Source organism: Centruroides sculpturatus, unplaced genomic scaffold, assembly GCF_000671375.1.
Source record: "Centruroides sculpturatus isolate CEXI.00-Female unplaced genomic scaffold, Cexi_2.0 scaffold729, whole genome shotgun sequence".
NCBI classification, from domain to species: Eukaryota; Metazoa; Arthropoda; class Arachnida; order Scorpiones; family Buthidae; genus Centruroides; species Centruroides sculpturatus.
Window position 1 is genome coordinate 321,869 of NW_019385029.1, and position 20,824 is coordinate 342,692.

The 20,824-nt window shown below is 27.8% G+C and overlaps 1 protein-coding gene across 1 annotated transcript in view; it reads left to right on the plus strand.

Moving 5' to 3' along the window:
* Positions 1-20,436, plus strand: part of LOC111633656 — a 49,975-nt gene extending 29,539 nt beyond the window's left edge. Inside the window, exons 2-4 of the mRNA XM_023378263.1 lie at positions 19,656-19,754; positions 19,834-19,971; positions 20,044-20,436. Of these exons, the coding sequence (XP_023234031.1) occupies positions 19,656-19,754; positions 19,834-19,971; positions 20,044-20,282 (476 nt within the window). The 3' untranslated portion in view covers positions 20,283-20,436. The remainder of the gene's footprint in view (positions 1-19,655; positions 19,755-19,833; positions 19,972-20,043) is intronic.
* Positions 20,437-20,824: the final 388 nt, after the last annotated feature.

Below are 20,824 nucleotides of genomic sequence, written 5' to 3' on the forward strand. Positions count from 1 at the left end.
CTTCTTTGTTAACGATAGGAAGTATATTTTTCTGTGTAATACTTTTTAAAATGCCAAAAGTTATTACAGGCAATTATCTATTATACTCGTATTATTCCTATAAACTAGTTGGCATGTGGTCTGCCATTTTAGTAGTTTTCTGAAATAAAATTTACATAAGAGAATTAAAATTTAATATATTATTTTCCTTATATAAAAATAATATAAAGTAATTTAACTTTTATATTTATTTATATAATTTTTCTATATCTTTTTAATTAATTATTTCTTTTGTTAAATATAAATTGAATTGAATTGTAAATAAAAATACTTTTGTAAATTGTAATTAAAAAAAAAAAAAAAAATTCCATCCTGTTGATCCATTTATTAAAAAGCTGGCAACGTCGTTGCTGGACTTTGCAGGCAATCCTTATTTGTTTTCTTCCCTGATAATTCCTGCTATTACCTTTATAAATCTTCAGATCTGTTCGGGAGATATTGAGTGGTTGGGGCCATATCTCCCGAAACAATGATACGATTTGCCTGAAAATTCCATGAACCATTCCTCCTTAATAATGAAACCATCATGTAAAATTTCAGAAAATTTTGATAAAATGCAGGGGAGTTATTACGATTGAAAGTGAGTGAGCAAAATCGTATTTTCTCCAAACACCTACAGAAAAACAAATCTAATTTTTTCATTTTTGGACGTTTCAAAATCCCCTGGTAAAAAACTTTAAGAATCCTGGGGAGGTGGTCATTTCAATTCATTAAAATCTCCATTCCTGTGATGCTTTTATGGTTGTAAAAATAGAAATTTATAAAATTTACTACGAAATTAAACTTCGATTTGAGTTTTTGACGCGAAATTTGAATTAACACTTGTTATTTCTTAAATTTAATTTTAAAAATTCTTTAATAAACAGGATTTTCATGCCAAAATATATTTGAAAACATCAACGAATTTTCTATTTAAAAGTGCTGTTTCAGAAAAAATATTTTATTTTAAATTACGTATAATAAAAGAGTTGAAATTTATAATTTTAAAGAATAATTTCTAAAATTTTCCATTAAAATTAAATATTTATATTGGAAATTTAGCTTTTAGAATGGGAATGTGTTATTAACTTGTTTACTCCACAGAAAGCATTGACTAAGAACTAAGACCANATAATACAAATAAATTAAACAATTAAATTTTCTATTTTATGCTTAAAGTAAAAATTTAAGTTATAGTATAGTTTTTATTATTAAATTTTCTTAAAAAATACAAAAAAATTACATTTCTATTCTTATATTTTATTCAGTTTTGCTTGTATCTGTTACTTCCGAAGTGTCAAAAGTGCAAAAATTCGGAGGAGAGATCAAAATTTGACAGGTTACCACAAATATAGTATAAGTCCTGTTATAGCTCATACTGTATTCAAAAGTTCCATTGTTTTAGTTTCTATTCGATGAAATATTAAATACAATATCCAGTATTAATATATTGATTTAATCATAGAGTTAGTAAAAGAGAAATAGAAAATCTGTAATTCAATTAGTAATGTATAAGCAGGATTAAACGATAAAAACGATAATGAATTATATAATACATAAATAAATTAATGTATAATAAGAATTTTCAATGAAATTCTTTTTACTGAATAAACAATGTTCGGGTAACGAATACCAAGTTATAATAATTCGGTATGCTGTTGTCAGTATTCATCACTCGTTACCAGACGGTTAACGAATAAATAAGTACTGTATAATAAATATATGGGAACCGTTAACTCAGAAGTAACATCACTAAAGAAATACATTGTATAAAGTGATCGTTCTTATTGTATTTTATAGATAACCGGATAACCACGAGTATACCAGTGGTCTAGTGCATAAAACCATCGAATACTGGTAGTTGGAGTGGGGTTTTCCGGGTTAAAAACTGCGCATAATATTGGTCAGAATGGTAAACTGCTAAGGTGGAGATGACACACCATAAATAGCATCTATATATAATTTGTCTTTAGCTAATCCGAGTTAATTGCTGCAAGGGAATGGTTAGAATTAATGGACTGTTCGGATTAGCGAGGTTATAAAGAAATGAAAGTCGAAAAATGATTACAGGACCAGATCCAACAACAAACAAACAATAGTAAAGTGTTTTGATAATTACATTATGTTTTACACAGGAGCTAGAATATTGAGAATGTGATAAATAAAAAATAAATTTCTAACTGAATTATATTAAAGGCGAAAAAAAATGTTTTAAATTTCAAGAATTGAAGTTTTTAAATATTTACATTCAAAAATTGGACTTTTCGAGCTAGTTTAAAATTCATTACTTTCAGTATAGTGCCAAGAAAACTTTAATAGTAACTCTACACATCACCTAATAAACTAGGAAAATTATTCCATAAAAAATTATAAAAATCAAGTTTTAAAATTTATTTAATACTTCAATTGATAAATTACTGCATTTTAAATAAAATATTTATTTAAATTCTTAATTTTTAATCATTNGAGACTCAACAACAAACCTCGAGAGCAATTTATAATTCGTGTAATAAAATTAACAGTATTAATTATATTTTATAATTATTAAAGAAAGCTTTACCTCCACCACGCTTTATTTCTTTAAGCTAACCTGAAAACTGAAGTTATATCATTAATTTTAAACGTCTCGCTCATTTTATAAGGAAAATATGAATATTAAAAACTATAACTTATAATGAAAGTCCGTGTTTTCTGTGTTTGCAATGAAAAATCTGACAGGATTAGTGATTACCTTCCCCACCACCTCCCGAATCACCTGGACAAATGTGTATATATTTAATTATGTTAAAAACCTTGTTGTATTTAGTTCTGGCAGCTCCCGATATCTCTACTATTTATAAAGTTATTGGTACCAATAGATGAATGTATTCATGATGTCATAAATTGTAAAATTTATCACAACAAAAACTTTGATCAAATCGCTTTATAAAAAATAAAATTATTCAGAAATCAAATAAACATGATACGATACGAGAGAATGGTCGCCAAAATTGCTTAACAACTGCTTTATACTGTTATTACATCTCTCAATATGTAACGCATTTTGAAAAAAAAAGGACATATTATCAGATTTAATGAGCATAGCAAAAATCCTCAGGTGCCAATTATAATAAATTGCATACATTTTTTAGTAGCATCGATTGTTACGCCTACATATTCATTCATAGATTGTCAATCTTTTGAAAGTAAACTTGGGAGATGTAAACAGTAGACAGGAATATCACAAGTCTATTATTCTCTGCTAAGTTTACTATTCAGAAATAGTGCTGAAATGTAATAAATATTCTACGTTGTCATTTTTCATAATTGCCCACCAGTGGCCGAGTAGATGAAACCAATGAATACGGATAGTTAGTGGCGGGATCGCGCTTTACCAACGTGTTGGCCACTCGCAATTTCCCGGGTTTTCTTCACGTGTCTTACTAAGTAGGGCAGTTTCCCGTAGAAAATCCTCTTGGGAAACATCCTCATATACTTTTTTCTTGGCAGATCTCCCAAATGTTACGTTGCCATATCTCACTAACATGTAAATCAAACCTTTTCTTATGATTAGTTTAATAAAGTATGATATTAGTTACAAATAGTTGTTAAGTATGATTAAGTATAATTATACTTAAAAACTATTTGTTATAAAAAAGTTTGTAAAAATTTTTATTTTATTTATTTGGCAAAAGTCTATCTAAATTTTACTTAAATTTATCTTTTCTACCATCTCCAAATCTATTGTATTTACTTAATATTCACCTTTTATTGAATAAAATGAGGAATGTAGGTCAAACATAAGTGGATCATGTGGAGTTTAAAGATCAATTTTTCTTAATCAGTAAAAATATTTTTTGGATAAATTTTTGATAACCTAAAAAAATGCCTCCATTATTTTCTGTTTAAATGGAAAAATTAGTAATGTAAAAAATATCGAATGATCGACATAGAAATTCCACTTTATTTGGCATTTCGGTGTCAAACGTATCGATAATTTCGACTTGCTAAAAAATTTATATGATAATTAATCAAAGCTTTTATTAAAATTAAACAAATTATTGTTATTTATAATAATAATTTTTACTTAATGCAGTCATCAGTTTGATTTTCTTGTTATTTCCATTTTTCTTTCTTTAAGTCTGTGCATTGAAAAAGTCATTATAATAGTCTCTATATAAATTTTTAAAGATAAAAATAAGATGTTTAAACATTAAAAATAATTTAATAAATAACTAATTTTTTATATAATTATTTACTATTTCATAGCTTTTCGTAGCAATAATGCTCTTTGCCATGTCACACGATTCATATCTATCCATAGATGAATATCTACGAATAGATATAAATCTGATTTAATAACTATATCTCATTGCTTATAATAAAATTTTNCAAATGCAGAGAACCAACTTCGACCTGCACGTTGAATTGGTTACCTTGGATTGGTTTTCTCGTTAGGGGAGATGATGGGAAAACACGTTCGTTTATTGTTTGCAGGACTTTTTGAAGTACATTTCAGAGCAGCTTACAAGTAAAAATCGAAGCTGTTAATTTTCGAATGTCCCCGTTTTAATCGTACATACTTAATTTTAAAAGAAAGGATTGATTGTTTTCATAATCTTTAAAAGTTTAACTAGCTTTTAAAGATAAGTTCCTTTTTTTATCGCTTAATTTGTTAAAATTTTATAATTGAATTTTGGCTATTCTTCTTCTACCGCTATAAGAAAATTTTGTTCGTTTATAATGCGGATCGTAATTTTATTTATATAATAATTAATCACATTTTATGTTTATAATATAACGATAGATTATATTTTAATGCAAATGAAAATATATGATTTATAATGATTCATAAAAAGTTAATGAAAATAACGAGTAACAGCGCTAAAGTACTGTAGTTACATCAAATTTTGTGACATTAAATAAAACCGAAATAATACGAAAAAAATTAAGAAAAATATAAGTTTAAATATATAAAATGGTATCTTATTCAAAAAATTTATTTAAAAAATATCGTTCTACAGAATTTTACACGAATTTTCTGAAATTTTTCTAATGCAGTATGGTACATTTGCATACCAAATTTCATACATATTTATTTCAAATTTCAATTTAAAATCCTTCTTTCTTTAAAATGGCGTTCTTAATTATAACTATTCTTTAATATATTAAAGCATAAAATGATATCATTTAACATATTTAATTTTTAAAACATTATTTTCAGTGTTTTTAAATGAATTTACTTAATAGATAATTAGCAAAATCCTGATAAATTAATCTTATTTAAGAGATTATATTATAGTTATTCCGATGATTTATTGTACGAATTTTAAAATTATGAAATTCATAAATGAAAGAAATGATTGAGTTATCCCTCATTGTAAGAAATTGTCATTTATTTTCGTTTTTTAGATAAGTTCGCTTTAAAACAAAGAGTCAAATGTCTGCAGATAGTTCAGCATCTATCATTTTTTTAAAAGAAAAAGTCATTTATTTGTCTACTTAAATTTTAAAATTACAGTAATATATTAAAATTGCAATGTTTTAAACTCATTTTATATTAATGTCTAATCGAATATTGCCTGTAGATTATTTTAAAATTATAGATTTAATATGAAAATTTAAATATTACATTATATCCGCCTGAAAATATGTTTAAATTAGAAACAAACTGGAAAAATTCCAATTATTTATATCAAGTACCTGTAATGTTTTGAAGTGCCAAAGTTAAATGGATATTTAGGACTTTAAACACTTTTAAATACTAAAATAGCTATAAAATTTCTTGTGTAACGGCTTGTAATCTGAAAATTTTAACTAATAAATATTTAAAAAATACATTAAAAGATTTCTAAATTCCATTACAGTAAGGCCTCGCTTAACGTCGTTGAGGAAAGATATAAGTACTGTACATTCGTAATCATTTATAGTAATCTTTGCTGAATTTTCTTTATAAACAGTAAAATTGATTTTATGAAGTGGGAAATAAATGCTGGAGGTTGCAAACACGATCCGATTAAAATAATAGTAACCAAATTATATCTTCTTTATTAGTCTTTGGCAGGGTTGGCGAACCTTTTTGAGTCCGTGTGCCATGTGATAAGCATACTTAATGTAAAATAAAGAGAACAGAGATGAGGGACATGTTGTCCGAAATGCATATCCTCTAGAACGGAGGTGAGCAACCTTTTTAATCAACGGGCCAATTTAAATTTTAAAAGTTAAAATAACTTCTGTGCTTTTGGTTTGTTTTTCTCTTTATCTTTAATGTAAAATTTTAAAAAACCCCAAATGCAGAGAACCAACTTCGACCTGCACGTTGAATTGGTTACCTTGGATTGGTTTTCTCGTTAGGGGAGATGATGGGAAAACACGTTCGTTTATTGTTTGCAGGACTTTTTGAAGTACATTTCAGAGCAGCTTACAAGTAAAAATCGAAGCTGTTAATTTTCGAATGTCCCCGTTTTAATCGTACATACTTAATTTTAAAAGAAAGGATTGATTGTTTTCATAATCTTTAAAAGTTTAACTAACTTTTAAAGATAAGTTCCTTTTTTTATCGCTTAATTTGTTAAAATTTTATAATTGAATTTTGGCTATTCTTCTTCTACCGCTATAAGAAAATTTTGTTCGTTTATAATGCGGATCGTAATTTTATTTATATAATAATTAATCACATTTTATGTTTATAATATAACGATAGATTATATTTTAATGCAAATGAAAATATATGATTTATAATGATTCATAAAAAGTTAATGAAAATAACGAGTAACAGCGCTAAAGTACTGTAGTTACATCAAATTTTGTGACATTAAATAAAACCGAAATAATACGAAAAAAATTAAGAAAAATATAAGTTTAAATATATAAAATGGTATCTTATTCAAAAAATTTATTTAAAAAATATCGTTCTACAGAATTTTACACGAATTTTCTGAAATTTTTCTAATGCAGTATGGTACATTTGCATACCAAATTTCATACATATTTATTTCAAATTTCAATTTAAAATCCTTCTTTCTTTAAAATTGCGTTCTTAATTATAACTATTCTTTAATATATTAAAGCATAAAATGATATCATTTAACATATTTAATTTTTAAAACATTATTTTCAGTGTTTTTAAATGAATTTACTTAATAGATAATTAGCAAAATCCTGATAAATTAATCTTATTTAAGAGATTATATTATAGTTATTCCGATGATTTATTGTACGAATTTTAAAATTATGAAATTCATAAATGAAAGAAATGATTGAGTTATCCCTCATTGTAAGAAATTGTCATTTATTTTCGTTTTTTAGATAAGTTCGCTTTAAAACAAAGAGTCAAATGTCTGCAGATAGTTCAGCATCTATCATTTTTTTAAAAGAAAAAGTCATTTATTTGTCTACTTAAATTTTAAAATTACAGTAATATATTAAAATTGCAATGTTTTAAACTCATTTTATATTAATGTCTAATCGAATATTGCCTGTAGATTATTTTAAAATTATAGATTTAATATGAAAATTTAAATATTACATTATATCCGCCTGAAAATATGTTTAAATTAGAAACAAACTGGAAAAATTCCAATTATTTATATCAAGTACCTGTAATGTTTTGAAGTGCCAAAGTTAAATGGATATTTAGGACTTTAAACACTTTTAAATACTAAAATAGCTATAAAATTTCTTGTGTAACGGCTTGTAATCTGAAAATTTTAACTAATAAATATTTAAAAAATACATTAAAAGATTTCTAAATTCCATTACAGTAAGGCCTCGCTTAACGTCGTTGAGGAAAGATATAAGTACTGTACATTCGTAATCATTTATAGTAATCTTTGCTGAATTTTCTTTATAAACAGTAAAATTGATTTTATGAAGTGGGAAATAAATGCTGGAGGTTGCAAACACGATCCGATTAAAATAATAGTAACCAAATTATATCTTCTTTATTAGTCTTTGGCAGGGTTGGCGAACCTTTTTGAGTCCGTGTGCCATGTGATAAGCATACTTAATGTAAAATAAAGAGAACAGAGATGAGGGACATGTTGTCCGAAATGCATATCCTCTAGAACGGAGGTGAGCAACCTTTTTAATCAACGGGCCAATTTAAATTTTAAAATTTTTTGGCGGGCCGCACATAAAGTAACACTTATTAATAATTTACAAAACTTTATTTATAATAAACATTAGTATAAAAAAATATAAAATTTAAAAAAAGTGAAGATTTCATGTACAAATTTTAATGCAAAATAAAAACAAACAAGAAAAGAACAGAAAAACGAATTTACTTGAAATTTTTAATGAGAAATTTGGCATTTTTTTTCGATACAAGCTGATCAATATCAGCCGGAATTGATGAGGTAGCTACACGTACGCAGCTTTCTAATCGTGCATCACTCAGTCTTGATCGGTGGTCATTTTTGATTAATTTCATGGTTGAAAATAATTGTTCGCAAACATACGTACTTCCGAACAGAGACATCATTTGCTTTGCATTTTTCGTCAAAAGCGGAAATTTCTCAGGGCTCACATAAGATTTATAAAAATTTTCGATGTTTACTGANATTGAAAAAAACAGATGATAAACCGAATCGTATATGTTATGTGCCAGATCACGTCTCGGACGTGCCAATTTGGGCACGCGTGAACCCCTGGCCTATAATATAATACATCGTTTCGGTTAAGGCCAGCCGCGGATCCAGACGTCTGTCACGGGGTCGATAAGAAAGGTCGTTTTTTATCTGCTTCCGGTGTTTCTGATTTATTTATTTGTATTGAATAATGAAAAACTCAAGGCGCAGCACGCTGGGTACAATATAATCCCAATCCATCCAATACAAGCGAGCCATAGATGGGTTTGACAGTTTTAATTTTTAATGTCTGAACGCTGAGTTTTTCGGGTTATTGGAATATTGGAAGCTTGGGGGGACGATCGCCCCCATTGCTCCCCTGAATCTGCGCCCGGTTAAGGCGGCGTTTCCAAGAACCTATTGACAACGTTGAGGACTTGCTGGTTGCTTTGTTGGTGTTTTATGGCTCAAAGGCCACATAGGCCGAGCTGCGCCATCAGAGGACTTGCTGTATTATGACGAAAATAAATATGAGAATTGTTCCTCTGATATCATTATATAATAAAAATAAATTATACTTAACAATTTTAAATTATTTTAAATATTAATTATATATATAACATAAATAATAATTAAATTATTAATGTTACAGTTCAATTTATGTAATTTTTAGCATATAAAATAATAGTCTATAAATAAAATAATAATAGTCCAGTAAATAAAGTATTAAAGTATGGAATTTGCGTGCTTTAATTTGACAAACTATTAATATTGAAAACTGTAAGACAAATGAGTTTTCGTGATGAGAAAAATTTAAAGTTTCTGAATTTTTCATGTCTGTTAAATGTAATTAAGATATTTAAAATATATTATTAAATAAATAATTTATATACAGTAAATATTAATAAAAATTTTTGTTGTTATTGTAAATCTAACAAACATAATTTTGATACGGCCGTTATGATTTTAAATGAAAATGTCTATATAACTAATGAAATATATAGATTATATGAATTACAGGCCTATAACTTCTACAAATACTACTGTAATTAATGTATTCCAAAAGTCCAAACTTGTTACATGGGCGAATCAATAAATTCGTAGAAAACTGTTACATACGCGTATATAAAATTATATTATGAAATATAATATGTATTATATTAATGAAAAATGATTTTATAATTTAAACAGTGAAAAATCATCCCATAGTTTATTTACGGGTGATTATTATTTACGAATAGTTTAATGAAACAGACAAAATCAAACTTAATTTTCTATGAAACGATAGAGAAGTCAAACTTACTCTAAAGATTTTGCTAAAAATTAACATTTCTTTTCACAATACAATTGAATAGAAGTAGGTACAAGAAACGTTTTTAACAGCAATTTGTTGTTAAATTCCCATTGTCTGTCCTTTCTTAATCTCGAGAACGGAGTTAGATAGATAAAACTGCCTATGAGATGTGGAAAGTTTGGCGGCAGGAGGCACCCATTAACTATATAGAAGCATCCGGTTTTCACAGAAAGTCACATTATTTTAATTGAAAAAGGTTTTCCTAAACTGTGTTAGATAGATGATGGGCACGATTCTATTGTTAACAGGAAAGGTATGACGTACAGGAATAAGACACTACTAGAATCAAGGCCTATATTTTAAATTAAATAAATTATAAATATGATTAAAAATTGCAGCCAGGCATTGTGGCAATATATAATAAATAATGGCTCGTTTCTCATTAACTTATTAATCTGATGCTATTTATATTTATTTAATTAAACGTTTTAAACTAATGTTTATATATATTTTTTAAAGAAATTTTTATTTTACATTAGCCTATATACATATTACAAAACATTAACGTGATATATAACATTAAACATGTTTTTAAGTATACAATTTTAGATGTATAAGACAGTAAATATTCATAATTCGATTATTTTTATTGTTTAAATTGATATCAGTAACAAGTTTCACACAATTATTATAGAATTTAGGTGGTTAAGATCATGTATAATGAAATTATATTTAGAAAAATTAAGTAGAAAACTCGTATAACAAACGAGCAATTATTTATTGACATTGTTACAACACCAAGCTTCAATTTTTCGGCACAATACTCTTAATTTTAGTAGTGTCTTACCCTGTACATCATAATTAATTTGTTTACTTGAACTTAATTATCCCACATAAATTTATTTTTAAATTTAAATGTAATTATTAAGAATTCTTATTGATATGAATACTGTAATTAATAAGAACATTTAAATGTAAACATGTTACATATTATGAAGAACGTGTTAAAGTTTTAGTTTAGTTTTTAATTAAACTCTTTTATTTTCATAAATTTTAATAATATAAATAACAAAATTTCTCTTTCGAGGCATTCTACAAAAAAAAAGTGTAATGTTAAATCAGAAATACACCAGAAGTGGAGATACATCAGAAATGTCGTTACGTTGGCTTGTCACATTGATTATAATCTGTAAATAAGTAGAGATAAACGTGATTTTCGGAGATGAGGATCCAACTCTCCAGGNTCTAACAAACATAATTTTGATACGGCCGTTATGATTTTAAATGAAAATGTCTATATAACTAATGAAATATATAGATTATATGAATTACAGGCCTATAACTTCTACAAATACTACTGTAATTAATGTATTCCAAAAGTCCAAACTTGTTACATGGGCGAATCAATAAATTCGTAGAAAACTGTTACATACGCGTATATAAAATTATATTATGAAATATAATATGTATTATATTAATGAAAAATGATTTTATAATTTAAACAGTGAAAAATCATCCCATAGTTTATTTACGGGTGATTATTATTTACGAATAGTTTAATGAAACAGACAAAATCAAACTTAATTTTCTATGAAACGATAGAGAAGTCAAACTTACTCTAAAGATTTTGCTAAAAATTAACATTTCTTTTCACAATACAATTGAATAGAAGTAGGTACAAGAAACGTTTTTAACAGCAATTTGTTGTTAAATTCCCATTGTCTGTCCTTTCTTAATCTCGAGAACGGAGTTAGATAGATAAAACTGCCTATGAGATGTGGAAAGTTTGGCGGCAGGAGGCACCCATTAACTATATAGAAGCATCCGGTTTTCACAGAAAGTCACATTATTTTAATTGAAAAAGGTTTTCCTAAACTGTGTTAGATAGATGATGGGCACGATTCTATTGTTAACAGGAAAGGTATGACGTACAGGAATAAGACACTACTAGAATCAAGGCCTATATTTTAAATTAAATAAATTATAAATATGATTAAAAATTGCAGCCAGGCATTGTGGCAATATATAATAAATAATGGCTCGTTTCTCATTAACTTATTAATCTGATGCTATTTATATTTATTTAATTAAACGTTTTAAACTAATGTTTATATATATTTTTTAAAGAAATTTTTATTTTACATTAGCCTATATACATATTACAAAACATTAACGTGATATATAACATTAAACATGTTTTTAAGTATACAATTTTAGATGTATAAGACAGTAAATATTCATAATTCGATTATTTTTATTGTTTAAATTGATATCAGTAACAAGTTTCACACAATTATTATAGAATTTAGGTGGTTAAGATCATGTATAATGAAATTATATTTAGAAAAATTAAGTAGAAAACTCGTATAACAAACGAGCAATTATTTATTGACATTGTTACAACACCAAGCTTCAATTTTTCGGCACAATACTCTTAATTTTAGTAGTGTCTTACCCTGTACATCATAATTAATTTGTTTACTTGAACTTAATTATCCCACATAAATTTATTTTTAAATTTAAATGTAATTATTAAGAATTCTTATTGATATGAATACTGTAATTAATAAGAACATTTAAATGTAAACATGTTACATATTATGAAGAACGTGTTAAAGTTTTAGTTTAGTTTTTAATTAAACTCTTTTATTTTCATAAATTTTAATAATATAAATAACAAAATTTCTCTTTCGAGGCATTCTACAAAAAAAAAGTGTAATGTTAAATCAGAAATACACCAGAAGTGGAGATACATCAGAAATGTCGTTACGTTGGCTTGTCACATTGATTATAATCTGTAAATAAGTAGAGATAAACGTGATTTTCGGAGATGAGGATCGAATTGACTCGTAACAACTGTAATCATCCCTATCTTCATCTATTATGTCAATCAACTCTCCAGGAATGACATTGAATTGTGTTACAGCCTATACACAGAAAGCTTCTGCGTATTAAATGTAATAAAATAATAGTATTTTTAAATAAGAAACATATGTGCGAAAAAGAAATTCCTAGCAAATTAAATACAATTTCTTATAGTTGGTTATGAGAAAAATTTTTGATTTAACCAAATTAAATTGCTTATCATCAACGCATTTGATTTTCAGCTAAGAAAAGAATTAATTTTGTATATATCTAAGATTAAAAATATCAATGTTATATAATTTACAAGTATTTAAATTAGAAATATATATCTTATCACGGGCCTTTCTCTTACAATTGCTGTAACTGGTGTAATCAATGGAGAGAAGACGAATTTTAAAAATATATTAACGTTGAACATTTATTTGAATAAAAGTTCATTTAAAAAAAAAAAAGCAAAAATTATTGTGACATCGTCATAATGTCGGGCCGCAATTTTTAATAGTAGACTATATATTTTCCATCTCAAATTAGTCGTGTCTTGCCCCTGTATGTTAAACTTTTCCTGGCAACAACAGAGTCATGCCAGTCATCCGTGTAACTCCGTTCGGGAAAAACGATTTAAATTAAAATCACATGACTTTCTGTCTATACCAGAAGTTTGTATATAGTTTATCGGGACTAACTACTCCTAAGTTTTGCATATCTGGTCTGTAATTTCATCTATATTTCACCGTTCTCGATATTAAGGAAGGACAGACAATAGAAATTTATAGGTGTAGAATTTTTGAAATTGCAGCACAATATTAATAACTTCGGAACGGAGCGATTTTCTATATTAAATTTTTACTAAAATCTGAAAATCTATGGAATTTGTAGAAATTGTTGTAAGACATTTTTCTGCCTTCTAATTCTCCCTGTTTGTCCTGTGTGATTGAAATGAACTATAGGAGTAGTTCGATCTTCACAACATGGCGGCTGAAACTAATATATCATTGTTTTTAACATTATAAATATACACAAACCCAAAAATAAGTAAATAGCTCTTAGGTGTGTCTTTAAAAAAAGTTACTTTAAGTGATAAATTAGCGTGTTTAGGGGGAAAAATAGTGTTTTATTGAAATGAAAGTTGTTTGTACTTCGTTCTCCATGCAAACCATTTACAGAAAATAGTCGACCGGTAATCAAAAGGGAACATACGTGTTTGACTTAAATTTAGTACATTAACTCTTAAAGTTAAATTTATTTGCGTTAAAAAATGGTAGACGAGTTTACACATTAAAAAATACGTAGAAAAAATTAAATACAGTATATTCATTTTCGCCATGTCTATAAAAGGCCGTCCCTAAAATGGAAGACTGTCGTTTCGGTAATTTGATATGACGAAAATCAAGACATTTTAGTCTTTTCTACGTACTTTTTAATTATTTATTTGCAGATAAAAAATTCTATTTTAAGTATTTAACTAATTTATCAATATATATTAAGGATAATACACATGATATAACAAATTTTGTTAAAACTATGTATATACAGTCGCAAAATTGTTGAAATACTATTTTGTCATTATCTCTTTGACTAGGGGGTAGATCCAAAGGAACTACTGGAGCTTGTGCTCTCCCCATTTACACAAAAGAATTTAAATTTATTTGTTCGAACTTTAAAACGTTCTTTATAAAAACGTTTATGATGGTAAATATGATTTATCAGGTCATCCATAATACAATCGTCGTGCATACATTATTCAAATACATTATTTTAATCTTGAGTTATCTCTCTTTTCGGTTCTGAATCAGTCAATTGCACAACAACAGTTGAAAGACAAAACAGTGCGCACACAGGATACAGAATTATTTCCAGGATAACAAATATACGCTTGAGCAGAGCCGTGTGGTAGATTTTCTCAGTGTGATACAAGTCTTCGTAATGCCACCCCTTAAATGCTGCCGCCTCGACTGATGCGGCCGCCTCTCCATTATAGCACGGCACGTCCCTGCGCTTGAGCACACTGTCTGTTTTCATCTTGGACCTTGTAGAGGTGAAGGATATGTTACTACAACTGCACAGAATGAGTTCCAGTATGAAAATGATCGCGTTGCCAACCACTTTTAAACAATGTTCCTACGATGGACTATTTTAACTTGATAAATAAAAAATATAATAATAATCTTATGAGTAAGAATGTGTCTCTTTACGATTACCGATACTGGGAATGACCAGTCTGGTGGCAAGGCATCTCACACAATCTGGTGAGCAGAGAGAGAATTGTCGCGAGTGTACAGTACATGGTCTCCTGATTAAACTGGGTTAATCTTAGTTGTTACATTAAAATCTGGCTGCACAACTCCGGAAACTTTGAAATACAGTTTTGTCGTGTCTTCGCCAGTGTACACACTGCATTTGAACTTAATGAATACATCATAATAACAAAAAGTGATTAAAGAATGTCTAGACTGTGTACACATATAATAATTGTTGTTAAATAGGCAGTGGCAACAAAACAATAACATTTCTAAAGAAAATAATTAGTCATAAAAATTGTTAAAGAAACTTCTGCTAAACTCCACACTACTTGAAACAATAAAATTTTCAGAAAATGACAATGCATTTATTAATAATTTTGAAGTCAAGATTAAACTCAGAATTAAGTCGCTTTGTAAATAAAAATATTTAATTTATTAAAACCAGCCAACACATGGCCATTAGTGGCCAACTGGATAAAAACACTGAACACACTTTAAATTTTCGGACTACAGACCTATACATTTTCACTGTCTTCCGTACGTCCTTTGTTAATCTCGAGAACAGAATGCATGAAAATCGAGACCAGATATGGAAAGCTTAAGTCTGGTGACCCGTTTATTGTTTAGAATTCTTCCAAAAATCACATAAAAGTAATAACAAAAACAATAATAATTTGATAGGTCCAATAGTGTAATTAGTAGCTTTTTTTTTAAAATGACAACACTATGCAGTTCAATCGTTTTCAGTCGCGAATAGAAATTAAGAGCGAAATTCTCTCTTAATTTCTATTAAGAGAGAATTTCTCTTTTAATTTCTATCGACGAACAAACAGAAATACTTTCAATAATACACACGGCATTTATAGATTTTTAAACTATTTTTTAAATAAAATAACGAAATCTGTTAAAGTTATTTTATCGTTTTAAATGTAATTTGAACAACAAATCATTATTTTTTTTAAAAAAAATAATGATTTTTTAGTACATTTTTCACATTTTTATAATCTTCATTTATCAAAAATTATTGTGACATCGTCATAATGTCGGGCCGCAATTTTTAATAGTAGACTATATATTTTCCATCTCAAATTAGTCGTGTCTTGCCCCTGTAATTTAAAAATTGCAGCCCAATATGAAATTCTAGTACAAACATTAATGTATTTAGAATTACTTTACTGGTAGTGATTCACGTTCTTCCTATTTAAATCACGTTTGATTCAAATAATATTTTCATCATTTATATGAAAAAAAAATACATTACAACGATAAAAGCTGTTTTATGATGTTTAATTTCCGAATATTATCGTGCGAAAAAGTCATTTACCTGGTATATTAATAACATATGTTCTTCGAACATATATCAACTCAGATTTCTCAAGTTTAATGGTTCACATGCTGCAATAAAAGTCTATGTACAAAATTATTCTGAAAAAGACAATACTTTAAAAGTGCCCTCTTACTTATACAAGAAACTATAGGCTAGGTCTCGGTTATATAGCCTATATATATAATATATTCGTTACACTTCTACCTTTTATGTAGACGTGCATACTTCTAGCAATAAAAGGTAGAAGTAGAATGTTGACTTCTACTTTTTATTGTTAGAAGTAAGCATTCTTATATTGATGCTCAAGATCATTTTATTTTCATTGTGTTTCCGAGATGTGAATCTTGTACCGTTCTAAGTAAAAATCAAATTAAACTATTACATTTGAAGATGAAGTGTAGTTTTCTCGACACACACGCGCATAGGCCTACATACTAACTAAAACTGAAATAAAAACGAAGTATTCACGACAGGTTATGGCCCAGGCACTAACCGAAATTAAGAAAAATAAAGGACGAACATTTACCGATAGCGTGTATTAAACTCACTAATGGTGAACTAGAACACGAGTAAAATAACGTTTATCTAAGTTATACATTAATCAGAAATGGCCAAAATTTATGGAATTAGTAATGGAAGAAGCGAAAATATTCAGATTAACTTTAGATAGCTACCATATTTGGTGTATTAGAGTAAGACGGTCCTCGTATAAAGTGGGGAGCTGCGTATTTAGGATGTCAAAATATTGATAGGAAAAATTTCAGCAACGAGTTGCGTAACTTTCCTGGCAATAAAATTTAAAATTGATGTCATCTGTTATAAAAAGTTTTTAATAATAAAATCTTATATTATTAATTGTTATAAAATGGCTTAATTTTGAGGGTACGGATAGGTTTTATAAAAAATTATAAATGATAATAACGAGTAAAATCGTCATTCACTTCGACCCTACGCGTGGACTTTTATATCTCCCCACTCCCTCGACCTTTAACCACCAAAATTTAATAAAAAGAAGTGCTTGATAGGCGTGTGAAGACTGAAAGGCACGAAAAATACAAACAAATTATACACTGATCGTCTATGCGCTACTGTAAACTCGATAGTTGTTAAATAATTCACCATGGTTTAATTTTAACGCCAATCACACAGAACTTTTACAACGATTCGATACCGAAATCTATAACAAATAAAAGTGTAAACAAGAATGTAAACTATTTTCAAAATTACTTATTTAAGGTTATTTATAAGAGAAATTTACTACTAAATTTACTTAACTAAATGTTGTCGGGAAAGTTAAGTAACTCGTTGCTGAATTTTTTTTATTTGCATTAAAAATTGAGTTTGTTTTGTGTGCATAGACCTAGTTTTCCCTCTATTGTTGTTAACTTACGTTATACTGGATATAGCTACGTTTTACTTAATTTTCGTTATGTGAAACTTCTCTCATTCGGTATATTATTATTAGCAGTTTGATAACAAGCAGTTTTCACTACTTGTTATCATCATCGTTGTAAATTATACTGCAAATTCATCATCATTAGTGTGTTTTTTGATTTATCATAAATATAATTATCTATAAATATCTGCTTCGTCAGAATAATCAATGTTATGGATGTAAATGATATTAACCAGATTCAGTAATTTGGTTGTCTAATTATTACAATAATGAATATAAGCTTAACTATAAGCTGATTTAACAGTTAGAATTTATAAACCTAGTTGATGATGCTATTACATTAATATAATTATTCGCTATTTTCTAGAGAATTACTCTATTATATAATAGTTTATATGGGGTAGAACATTCAACACGAGCTTAATAACTCCACACTAAAGAGAGTTTCATGCTTTCTAGAGAATCTATTTTATTGCTATAGTTTCTAAGAAGGGCTTAAAATATACATTTTCGTTAATTAATAATCCAAATTATCTGCCAAATTACGCAAATTTTGACTTGATATTCTAGAAAACACATTTCTTTTAATGTAAACTGTATTGTACATTGATAAATTTTTATTGCTACGAAAGAGATTGAAAACGTTGCTGTAAAAAGAACATAAATTCTATAAAATTGTGTACTTAACCTCATACTACTGTGTAATCGTCACTCTCTTTAACATGTTTATTAGCAATAAACTCTGTTCCATAATATAGTTATAGAAGTTCTAACTGAATTATAAATATTTTTCGAAGAAATTTTATAATTTTTCTTGATAAAATTATTAAAAATCAATGCAAAAATTCTCGTTGTTAATACAGATATGGCTGATTTATATTTTAATAATTTATAAAAGTATTCATACATGCAACTGGTTGAAATGTCTTAAAAAATAATAATACGAGTAATTTGATTATTGTCATTTCTTTATAATAAATGTAAATTATACTGTTTTTTACATTTATATTTACTGGAATTATTAATAAAATATTTAAAAATTTCATAATTTTGTATACTTACGTAAACTTGTTTTGTATAATTTTTCTCAACTGGTCGACCTCGAGCTACTAGAAAACCCTCTTGACTAAGAAAGACCTTTTAATGAAACCCATCGTGAATTGGATTAGACCCACAATAGGGTAATTAGAAGATGAGGGACGGAACCCAACATATCCAGAATGGACCACTACCCAAAAATATTCCCGGGGGTCGACTCGTTACTTGGTCTCCCAGGGCACTAATCTGACACCTTAACCCAGTGTTTTCATTCTTTTTTCTAATATTGCCACTCCCAACTTGATAGTTTTTCTTGAGGCACCCCTACTTCTTTATCAATGTAGAGTTGTTGCGTTTTTAATACTTGTATCATTAGTAAAACACGTAAGAATTGTTATGGCGCTGCTCGGCACTACATTTCTCAACAGTATTGCCCACCAGTGGCCGCGTAGCCAATAGATAAAACCACTGGTGACCGATAGTTGGTGTGGGTTTGAATCTTATTGCGTGGAGTTTTCGAGGTTTTCTTCACGTGTCTAGCATCTAAATAGTGGCCAGTTTCTCATAGAAAGTCTTTTCGAGAGGTACTCAGTCTTGGCAGATCGCCCAAGTGTTGCGTTGTTTTTTTCACCAATATCCATTTTGTGGCACCCTGGTTAACCTATACCTTAACACTCAGCCATCTGGCCGTCCTACAAGAAATATTGCCCTAAATCAACATATTTTATGTTAATATTTGTGTATTTAAGTGACATCACAATAAAAATTGTGAAATTAATGATACCACTCTTCCCTCGAGGAGGATTGAGACATTATGAATTCATTTCCTCCAGTCTTTCTGATGCATTAGCATCTAGCCCTAAACCTTAATAGAATTATTTTAAAATATTTTTTAAATGTAAGAAATTTTTAATGTAATTTTTCTTTCTAGTCAAAGAAAAAGAATTTCTTCAAAAAGAAGAAGTGCCTATCAGATGTTACTCTTATTTAGCACCCAAAGATATGGTATTTAAAAATACAAGATTAGATCGTAAGTAATTTTTTTTTTGTATAATTATATTAAAAAATACAAAGAAAATTATTTAAAAATTCAAATTTTTAAAATCCAGGAATGAGAAATTTAGCCATGTCGTGTGCTATGGTAAGTTTAATACTTCTTGCATCTAGTGCTTTAGTGGGAACATTCGGTTTAGCCAAAAGACAAATTAGTGCTATTATGGTAACGGGAGTTATGTTCATCCTAGCAGGTAACTTTATAAAATTATCCATAAATAATACTTTATAGTCATAAATTAAACACGAAATTTAATTTTTTACAGCTTTATTTGGAACATTTACTTTAGCCTTTATGTATTTTAAGCGATTAAAACCGGCAAGTTTCAACACTAATACTGTAATTGATAATGGTGTTCCTCAAGAATATTTGAACACTCGAGTGTTCACATTCGGTTGGTCGGCATCTCTAGGATGGAGTGGAATAACGTTATGTGTCATAACCAGCATTTTATGGCTCCTACTAGCTAGGGTGCTTCGTTACCAAGTACTATGCACAACGTAGTGCCAAGATCTCTGAATGTTTCGAAGAAATTGATGCTTTGCAACAAAATTCGGTGCCTTTACACATCACAAAAAAGAGAAAAAAAACAAAGATTTTTCTTCTTTAAAGTATTATTTGTGTTTTTATTAAATTAATTCATTACAATTTAATAAATATTGACTCTTATTTTGTAATGTTTTTTTAAATATCAGAATTTTATAACATAATTTTAAGTTAAAACCCAGATTTCAGTACAGGAACATGTACAGAAATATGTTGAAAATTAAAATTTGAAGAACGAAAGTAGAAATAATTCGAAAACAAGAATTTTGAATTAAAAATCTTATCAATACAGTAGAAATTTTTACATCAAAGTTTTAAAATGTATATTTAATAAATATACCATAGAATGGTAGCCATCTTGATAATTATCAAGGTTCGTTAATGGTAATTGTCTTGATAATTCTTACTCTTCTGTAATATAGAATCAATGATTATTAAGAATAACGATCGTTTCGAACCATGCAACTTTTACCAAATAAAAGTAAAATCTAACAGATTAA